Here is a 10,843-nt window from a genome sequence, read left to right on the forward strand (position 1 = left end):
ACTGAAATTCCTTTGTGGTGATCAAATGATGTCCCCCACCTGTGGTTTGAATGAAGACCTGAACATCAAAGAACAGAATCCACCTCACACAAACACACATTTCTCAAATATTTGCATCTTCATGACTGACTACCTTGTTACAGTATTGACAAATGTCCTTAAATGTCACACCATTGTTGCTGTTTAATGATTGTTTTTGTGCATTTTTTTTTTCAACAAAAAGTGCTGGTTTTATGTCGAGTCAGCACAATAAAGTTCAATATTAACAATAAGATAAGGTGAGAAAACAAATTTAAAAACATTGGACTCCCCTTCAGAACCATCATAGCCAGTGATGCCGGTAACATGTTACTTAGTGACTTCATGTGTGCGTTTTGCAGTCGCGATGAAGCGAACGCGTTACTTTTGCCAGACAAGTAATCTGACTATAGTTACTCTTCTAATATCATCAGATGGTACTTTGCAGAACATATCTGCTCCTGCATGCATATTGCATCAGGAAAGTCACTAAACAAATAACTACATTTATAGAACACGTAAGAAAGGGAAACTGATGTTTACAACTTGAACATGGTGAAAGGTATTGTGGGAGTATTCAAATTCACATTACCGAGTCAGAGATAGAGATTAGAGTATTCAAGATGGAAAGACGCTCTGTCTTTGCCCCACCAAAAAAATCACCTGTGCACTCATAAACATTATTTAAAGCTCATTAGCTGGCTAATTTCCTATGCTCATCTATTGACTGTCTGGAAGTATCGTGAGTGTATTGATTTGTTTCCAACTATTTAACCAAAATAGCATTTAGCTGCCAAAACAAACACCTAGCCCTGAGAAACTTTCTACCGGAGGCTGATTAGACAGCCTACCCCTCAACCTGACCCTGAATTCAACCTAACACACCTCACTATTGGCGTTGTGAGCATGCATGTGCAAGCACACTAAGCATTGGTAGGATGTCACGACTGGCAGGACAACGGAACCGGACGCACATCCCGAGAATATGACGCAAAAACGCAATACTACTGTGTTTTATTGCGAAACTTTAGCAAATTTGTCAATAAAGTAATTATTGCAAAATAACGCAAAGTTATTTTAAGAGGAAACGAAAGGTCGTTTAAGTGTACGTAGGCGCTGGCAGAGATTTTTACAGTCTAAAAATGTCCCACATAAGGACATACTAAGTGATCAGGTATGTACCAAATGTTAACACTTAGTTAACAAAACAAAATTGCTTTCCATCTTTTCCAAGATCACAGGCTGGGTGTTTTTCTGTCAGTCGTCTGTGTGTCATCCTGTGGCATAGTCCATTACATGTTGTTGAACCACTAGAGGGCAGACTATGCCTGTGCAATTTTACTGCAGGGAATGCACATGAAAAGTGTTGTGCAGACAGTTACTCATCGCAGAAGAGAACAATGGTCTTGCTTTTTAAAAGAAACCAACACAACGCGTAATTCGGTACTTGACCCGGTTAGGGACGAATAGAGGGATGGATGAAAACCTACATCTGTCCTTGCTAAAAGACTTCTAGCCTTCTGTCCGTCCGTCTACAAAATGGGCGTCCATCTGGGACGTAATGCCCATCTATCAATATCTGTATCCAGAGATGGGTACTTTACCCTATTTTACTGAGGGTCAACAAAGGGTCGTGTGTTAAAAGTATTTGCGGCATTTAAGGGAATTTGCATTCACTCATTGACAATGCCTTTTCAATATAGTTACCAGAAACAATACATCATGATAATTTGTTCCACCCCTAGTTAATCATTATTTAATGCTTGTATATTTATACTGCATCATAGGTGGCAACAGTACTTAACAGTATTGGTATTTTGTCTCAACCGTACTTCAAACTGTATTTATCACATAAATATCAATACTGTCAAGAATGAAAATATACTGACACATCACATTATGGCTATTTTGTCCCACTCCTAGTTAGAATGATAACTAACAGTTGTATAGCTAGCAATAAATACATTGGTGCATAGTCTACCTGTGCGAAGCGGCGGGCTACACCAAGTTTTGATATTTTCGCCGACATAGTCAGCGAAATTAGAAATTAGCAGTTTGCGCCATTGTGGGCGCAAACAAAGCCAACTTGCTTCACATCTAATCAAAGCGGCTCTTCTCATTCGCTTAATTGATGGGCGAGAGGCGCACAGTCCTTGATATGGCAGAAGCAGAGACTGATTTGCCTGAGTCCATGCAGGAGGTCGTAGCACGCAAAATACATTTATAAGGAACTGCAATCAGACTTCCATGGGCGGATGATGTTAAGTTGACCAGGGTGATCACAAATCGCAGCTGTGAAACGGGCACTTAGAGATCAACTTCACATTCACCAAAACCACGTTATACCCCTTGCACCAATACTTAGACCTGTTTCCAGTAGGTGTAAAGTCTACTTTCAGCCACCAAATTTTCAGGTGTGCCCTTGGTCTGCTGCGCCACGCCGGGCTGCCAAATTCCCAAACATGCTAAACGAGGCTTGCACCGGCACAAGAATCCAGAGATGTCAGTTTTTACACTTGAGCCCCATATGTCGAAACTGTATCAGAAGTGGAAAGGATGTCACAATTTGGATTTTTTTGTTCCACCCCCCATTCTGTACACAAAAGTAAAAATACACATCTCCAACTTGATTACTGAATCAATTAAATAATCGATTTATTTACCTCACTTGTGAACACAAGAGAGTTCCAGCATCAGTCTGGCGCCTGTTAGCCAGACGTGCCTGCCTTCCAGCCGGCTGACTGAGCCTTCCTCGCTAACGCAACATGACGACAGCCAAGGCAACTTTCACACCAGCCCACCAAGACATCAATAATAAGACAAGGTGAGTCGGGGAAAGAAGAGGACGGAAGGTGGGGGTGTATGGGGCGGATGGTAAGGGGGGGGCTTCCAGATACGGATCCGTGACTTGACATGTGCTCTGCATAAGAGGAGGAGTTAGGTGGGGGCGGAGGTTTTTGAGGGTGCGGTCCTTTCCTATTGAGTTTCTCACAGAAACGTCAAAGAGATGTGGCGTGCCGGGGAGGTGACTCAGCGTCATGGTCACATGGATGGGACATCCATCACCCGACTGAGTCAGTCCACTTCTTCGACGTAAGTGGAAGGAAACCAGCCCACCTGGAAACAAGAGACCACACACAATATATGGACAGTTTATAATAGAAACCGAGGTAGTGGATACAAAAAAAAAAAAAATCCTATTAATTTTTAATCTTTTCATTTCATGGAGAAATAACTTCAAGGAGTGCATTGTACGAGATATTTTTTTTTATAATTTGGTTATTTCTTTTAATTAATTTATTTATCTGTGGGTAAAAAACAAAACACCATCCATCCATCCATTATCCATACCGCTTATCCTCACAAGGGTCGCGGGTGTGCTAGAGCCTATCCCAGCTGTCTTCAGGCAGTAGGTGGGGGACACCCTGAATTGGTTGCCAGCCAATCGCAGGGCACACAGAGACAAACAAAACAACCGCACTCACAAACACACCTAGGGGCAATTTAGAGTGTCCAATCAATTTACCATGCATGTTTTTGGAATGTGGGAGGAAACAGGAGTACCCAGAGAAAACCCACATAGGCACAGAGAGAACATGCAAACTCCACACAGGGAGGCCGGAGCCGGGATCCAACCCACGACCTCTGAACTGCGAGGCGGACATGCAAACCAGTCGAACACCGTGCCGCCTGGTCAAAACACAAAAATGCTAATTATTACAGACCACCAGCAGTGGGCATTCGTCAGTGCTTTGGTCCTTCTGTGAGTTCTCGTCCATATTTCAGGTTCTGCCCGGTCGGTCTGAGTCAGCCAAATGGCGTTGAGAACGGACTTACCGGTACTACATCATACGCGCGCCGCACTCCTGACACACAGCTAAATAAATAAAAACTGTGTTGTATACCTTTCAGTCTCATAGGCGCATTCACGTGCCCCATATTGTTTTTATTTCACCGATCACAATGTGTGTGTGTGTGTGTGTGTGTGTGTGTGTGGGGGTGTGTGGGTGTGTGTGTGTGTGTGTGTGTCTGTGTTGTTTTTATTTGATATTTTTTCTTTATGTGGTGGCGTGTCTGCTTATGCGGCGCCTGCGTGCGATGGGAAAATTATATTCTCGACACCGATTGCCTGTCGCCGACAATGGACAGATAGGGAACACGTGGGTTAGCCGGAAATACAGACGGGAATTTAATGACGGATAGACGATGCCCACCTCTGCAGACCACCCCCAGACATTTCTATAAATGAAAGAAAGGAATATAACAAGATCAAAGCCTGTTTGAAGGCTTCGTAAGTAATCATCCAAGTATGATCAAAGTACTAAAATAATACAGAAATTAGCTAACAAGCTGGGCGCACAGAGCAGGACATATATTTTTTTATATTGTCTTTTTTTTTTCAATTAAATATTTAAATTATAATAATAATTGTGGATTCTGTGAAAAATAGCTAAAGAAACGGTAAATACTTTTTAATGGACAATGCTTTTTTCAAAAATGTCTTTTGGAGGAAATGCCTTGGCTTTCGTGAGGAAAATAAATAGCAAAAATACTTTGGGGAAAAACAACCGGCATTCCACTTTAATTTCACATGGAAAAAATTTGCTTGTCTGTTGTACGCATGGCATTTGAAAGACCTTTGAAAATTGATTCAGGGATTATGCTATTTGCTACCTTCAGGCAGATACAAATAGCAAGATGGCAGAGTAAATTTTCTAAATTGAATTCATTTATAAAAATACAATTTTTTTTAGGAAAGTTTGTGGGGAAAAAATAGTAGAACACAATCATTTACAATAATAGATGACTTAAGTGCATGTATGGTATTTTTTTAACAACTGAAGGAAAATCTTAATTCAAGACATTTTAAGGATTTGCGGACACACTGTAAGGAAGCGAACAAAATCAAACTAAGGCTACCTTCAGACTGCAGGTCTGAATGCTCAATTCGGATGTTTGGTCAAAATATGGTATTTGTGTGTAATCGTTTGTTTGATTTGCTTTTCAATCCTGTAAAGTCAGATACATGTGACCTGGCCATTCAGACTGAGGTCGCATTGCAAAAATCAGATACAGTACGTATTCGATCTAGGACCACATATGAAAATGAACCGAGTCGGATTTGAAAAAATCGGAATTGAGTCGTTGAGACTGTCATGAAAAAATCAGATACAGGTCACATATGGGCAAAAACATCTGAATTGGGTCGCATTGTCTGCAGTCTGACCGTAGTCTTAGTCATATTGTGTCGCACCTTTCCAGCCACCTCCCCCTTCCACCAGCCATTGGCCGTCTTTGTGTAAATGTTGACCACGTCCCCACGCAGCATAGACAGCTCCCACGCGTCGCTGGAGCTGAAGTCGTAGCGAGCCACGGCCACGGCCACCACCCTGGGAGAAAACACTTGCAAACCACAAAGTAGCGGATGTCATAGGCGGAATGGAGACGTGCATTGATTTAATGACTGAAAATGTGACTGAAAAAACATGCAGGGAAGGTAACATCCAAACACTTCTAACGAGGGGGAGCCCTCCAATTCAAACAAAAGTGGATGCACACAAAATTGTGGAGTGACCGTATTTGATTGTCTGTACTTGAGTGCAAATTGTTGTTAAAGGTAAAGCAAGATTCAAGTTTTTACAACATGTGCAAAGATTCCATACAGAGTGTTGAGTAGGTGCTGATTTTCTGGTGAGCAACAAGGTTCAAATAGTTAAAATGATACTTTTGGATTAATACTTTTAAATAGCCCAAAATCTCAATATTTTGACTGGCGTCTAGTTAAAACTGATCACTATTTGGCAGTCGTGTATCAATATTGTATCATAAATAAATGTATTTTATTGCATTTATATTGTTAATTTATTTGGTAATATTTTTCATTGATCTGGGTCCATTATGAATGCCCAATTAGTACCAAGTTCCTCGCTATATTGCTTTTAGCCTTCCACTGACGCGAACGGCACTACCAGCTGGCTGCTGAGTGTCAACGCTATTTTTGCATTATTTATTAGTGGAGTGAAAAAAAAAAAAACATGCGGCAAGACTGGCAAGCAGAGAAAGGCCGTGTAGCTGTACCTGACCAGAAAGGAGAGGATGAGGGAGGAACAAAGCTGCAACCACCAGGAGCAACTACACACACAAACACAGCCAAAAAAGAGAAAGGAAGAGAGAGGGAAAGAGAGCAGCAGAGACAGAGGGTTAAAGGAGAGCGTAAGAGAAAGAAAAAGAGAGAGAGAAAAAGTTGGCAAAGTCAAAGACCAAGCAAAGGAAGCAACGCTGAGTGGGAGAGAAAAGTGATAGAAGGTCCTTCCATCTATTTTGATTCACACTGACCAAGATGAAAAGTGACCTTTATTATTACTACTACGTCTATTAGGACTGAGGCCTGAAAGAGAAAGTCAACCCAATTTTTTTCTTGACAATACTGTAATATGTTCTATATGCCTCCACTAGTCAACACGGCACTCTGATTAATATTGTGTTAGTGGAATATGAGTTCCACAAAATCCATCATTTTTTTTTTTTTATCCATCTCGCGTGGAGGCCATTTTGTCACTTTCTGTCAACTGAAAATGACATCACAGTTGCTCAAGGATGAGGCAACGACCAATCACGGCTCTTCCTGTTGTCAGGAGCTGAGCCGTGATTCGTTGTTATCTGATCCCTGAGCAACTGTGATGACGTCATTTACAGTCGACAAAAAGTGGCAAAACATTGTAAAGAACATTTTGAGGTTGACTTCCCCTTTCATTTATTTAATTAATTTTTTTAAATGTAATCATATGAAGGTATTTTCAGGATGAAGAATTTATGTTTGTGTTCCATAGACTCTGCTTAGCAACAAAGGGCCAGAACATATGGGCAAGGTGTTTAATAAGGTGTGGTTTTTGTACAAATGGATTTTGCTATTTGTATAGGTCTGTATTTTTTATCCATTGGCCTATGGGGCAGTTGCGCTTATACCCGATGAGATCTACTGAACAAGTGACAAAGTAAACATTTGGCGTAGGCATCTATTTAAGTGAAGCATTTAAATTTGATTTTGGTATTATAAATAGATTTTTGTTGTTGTTGTATTTTCATTAGTTTATAGAGTAGTTGTAATTTTGGCCTATTAACTCTGCCTAGCCACAACTGGGCAGGCAAATGTGTGGGGGGTGGCATCTACTGAAGTGAGGCTTTTAGATTTGTACAAATTCTTTTTGTTATTATTTATAGATTCATATATTTTTTCCAATACCTATGGGGCAGTTACACTTAGGCCTTTGGAACTCAATCTGACGCTAGTGGCAAAGAAAATAATTTGGGGGAGGAGTCAATTAAAGCGAGGCCTATATTGGGAAGTCATTGTATTATACATACTGTAAATTTGCATTTCTTTGGGGGAGGCATCTGAGGTCTTAATATTTCTACAAATATATTTTGTTATTATGTAAAGAGTTAAACAATTTTTAAATTGGCAGATGGGACAGTTACACTTATGCCCTATGAACTCTTCCAAGCAACTTGCGGCTATGCAAATTTCTCAAGGTGAGGCCGTTATTTGTAAACATATGCATCTCATCAAATAAATGCCTGTCTGGCAGAGCAGCAGCAGCATCTTTTTTTTTTTTCAGTGTATAAGGACTTTTTCTTTTGATTGAGTTTATTTATTCTTATTTCTGTTTTGTTTGGCATGGCATCTGTCTCTCCACGGAAGCCGGTGCCCACACTCTCTAGCTGTAAGTCTATGGGGGCGGATGACTTAAGGCAATAATAATCTATCCCAGAATGCACCGAGGCATCAGTGGCTCTGTCAAGGCGTCTTCTCGCTGAATGGTGCCGCTGCTTTGAAGGCGCATGAGGAGGGACGAGGATGTGCAGACACACAAAAAGCTAACGTTAGCTTTGTTCTAGCAGTGGTGCTTGTTTACGTATTTTCACTGCAGCTCCCTCCTGCGCTTTTTATTTGCAAACTTTTTCCCCAGGTTTTATTCCCGCTGCGAGACCCGGGGTTTCCCTCAGGTTTGTGTCACTCAGTCTTCTTCTTCCTCTCTTCTTCTTCTACTTGGCTGGCTGTGCGAGTGACATGTCATGTCCTGTCAGGAAAATTGTGCATGCGTGTCGGAGGCGAGCAGCGTGCTATCCGGCATGACGCTCCAGAGTAGGGGGGCTCCCGGTGCTAGCCTGAGGCGCCGACCTCTAACTGGGAATAGTCTAGCGATGCCCGGTGAGCTGCCAGGATGCCTCGCCATTCATTTCACTTTTATCTTTACTAGATTTTTTTTCCCTACTCTTTCATCCCTGCATCAACAAGCACACACCAAGCAATCATCATTGGAGATACCTATACTTACAGTGCCCTGCTGTATTTAGTTAGTGTCCTTAACTACCTACTGCCTAGTAATTGGACCAAAATGAAGCATATACAGTATCTTTCTACCTACCTACTGCACATACAAAACTAACAACATATGTATCCACCTACTCACCTACCGCTCGACCTGCTAGTGAAAGTTTAGTCGGAATCGCAGACAGACGGCAGTTTAAAATTAGAGGTGGGCCGGCCTATAGTACATGCTATTTTTTTAAAAGGTGAATGACGGACGACATAAGGGTACCCACGCTGCTGATGGATGATGAATAACGGACGCTCAATTTGTAGTAAAATGCTGAGCTCTGCATACACACTAGTACTGGGCGATATACCGTTATCGTACTCTGAGCTGGGCGATATATCGTTATCGTACCGTGAGCTGGGCGATATATCGTTATCATACCACAAACGTACATTGTGTTTTCCATCAATATTAAACAATAGTCATAAATTCACTTGTACCAGTGGATGAAATAGCGAAGCTTGTGGTAAAACTGTATGAGGAGCCCGTACACCGCCGGCCCATTCAGTTGAATTGGAGTGATTCTTGCCTTTCAATATATTTACACTTTCCTCATGATAACCGCCCATGTACTATTTCTGTAGCAATCTGCATCTTGCTTGACTACCACTATCTTCACATGGCTGGGAGTCCAAACATTACATCACACAACGTGCGGGGTTGAGTGGCCAACTGTTATTTGTTTTCAATGGTCGGGTTCAGAAGCATTGTGCACTGTCCATAAAAGCTACATAAAGCATCAAGCAACACAACACATGCATGGACAAACTGATGCAGAACAGCACACACATTGTTGCAGTTAACAACACGCAAACACAACAAACATTCTGTTGTAGCATTAAAAAAATATATAATTAAAGCACAGTTGCAGTACCATGTAAATTTAATTATTTTATTGCTTATTGCCAATTTCGTTCATGTTGATGATTGTCAGTCATTTCCAATGTTTAAAAAAATGCACATTCCACATCCTTTTGGATTGCTACTTTGCTTTTTCTTTAAAAATTGCTTAGTTTATACTGAACCCGGAGTAATATCGTTATTGAGATATCTGGCAAGAATATCGAAATTTGAAATTTTGTCCATATCGCACAGTCCTACTATACACTGTATTTATCTACTTACTAACTGCCCTAGCTACTTTCCTACTGTGCATGCCTCCCTATCAACCTACTTTACCTACCTACCTATTTACAGTATATATACAGATGCAACAACTTGAGTTTCATTAAAGTCACACACATTACATTTTCCCCATCTGACTCTTTTCTGTCCATGTTCATGTCTGTCTTACTGCCTCATTAAAGTGACTTCTTCACTACCTGCCGTCTCGTCACTCCTTCCTTCTAGAATGTGTTTGTTATCAAAGACACCGCATTGACATACCACTGACGTCTTTTTGCAGGCAAAATGAATTTCTCCACAAAAGCCCACAAGACAGGGCCCTCAAATAAATTTGAATATTTTCCCAGCATCCATATCTGCTCTAAGCTGGGAGCATCTACAGCTGTCAGACGCAAGAGTCCCTCTGGCAAAGTCTTTTGCGAGGGTGCACTCACCGCTGCCAGTCTTGCTAATAGCCCAAGACGAGCTTCCGTCGGAGCAATCCCGGTAAGGGACGCGCAGATTGGTGTCGAGGCTGCTGAAGCCTTCTTTTAACGAGTGCTGCTTGTAGTACTTCACCAAGTCCTGCAGGAGACCAAAACACACGTCACTGAATGACATATTAATCGGATCTACAGGTAACTACACTTGTTATTGCAACATGCATACAATAATTTCCTCTAACCACCTAATCCTCTACTATTGTACTGCACCAACAACAACCTACTGTACCCACCTCATGTCCCAAGCTATCTTCCAACTGTACCTACCAACATCAACCTACTACACCTACCATAAGTATCAACCTACCTGCTAACCTACTGTACCTAACCACTGTAACTACCTTCCTACTATACTTACCTAATTGCATACTTTCCTTATTAACCAAATGTACCTACCCACCAAGAGTAGCTACAGTACGCCCCCTACTACACCGACGGTCACTTTTTACCATTTGCACCTACAATAAATGCTGTACTTACCGCCTACCAACTCACTATTTTTCTTACCACTTGTTCACTGTGCTTCATTTATTTTGTCGATGTATTCATCTAGTTAGCATATTTTAATGACGGTGTTATTCTGCAGTGATTGACACCAAAACACCCTGAACAGAACAATATCAAATAAAGAAACCTCATCTCATGTTTCACTCTTTGTGGAGCATCTCGGAGCCTTACCAGCAGCGTTTTGAAGAGTCGACTCTCTGCGATGTAAAAGCAGCCGTCCTTGGTCAGAATCTTAATGTGCTTGACTCTGTCGTTGAACCTGCGCGAGGATGAATAAGACATGCGCTACTAATCAACTAGACACGCTTCCAATGCTAGGCCCGGTCTCCC

At 41.4% G+C, this 10,843-nt stretch overlaps 1 protein-coding gene across 6 annotated transcripts in view; it reads right to left on the minus strand.

Annotated features, from left to right (window-relative positions):
• Positions 1-219: 219 nt before the first annotated feature.
• Positions 220-10,843, minus strand: part of LOC147140809 (guanine nucleotide exchange factor VAV3-like) — a 51,702-nt gene continuing 41,078 nt past the window's right edge. For 5 of the 6 annotated variants that reach the window (XM_086042767.1, XM_086042766.1, XM_086042768.1 and 2 more), the window contains exons 24-27: positions 10,685-10,772; positions 9,959-10,088; positions 5,273-5,421; positions 2,649-3,135 (exon numbers count right to left, since the gene is read on the minus strand). In XM_086042767.1, coding sequence (XP_085898893.1) covers positions 3,094-3,135; positions 5,273-5,421; positions 9,959-10,088; positions 10,685-10,772 — 409 coding nt within the window. In that variant the 3' untranslated portion in view covers positions 2,649-3,093. Of the gene's footprint in view, positions 2,555-2,648; positions 3,136-5,272; positions 5,422-9,958; positions 10,089-10,684; positions 10,773-10,843 lie in introns of those variants that run through there. The other variant, XR_015088332.1, reaches the window with a different exon arrangement.

The sequence above is a fragment of the Filicampus tigris genome, chromosome 10 (genome assembly GCF_054856515.1).
Source record: "Filicampus tigris isolate MCC_2025a chromosome 10, RoL_Ftig_1.0, whole genome shotgun sequence".
Lineage (NCBI taxonomy): Eukaryota > Metazoa > Chordata > Actinopteri > Syngnathiformes > Syngnathidae > Filicampus > Filicampus tigris.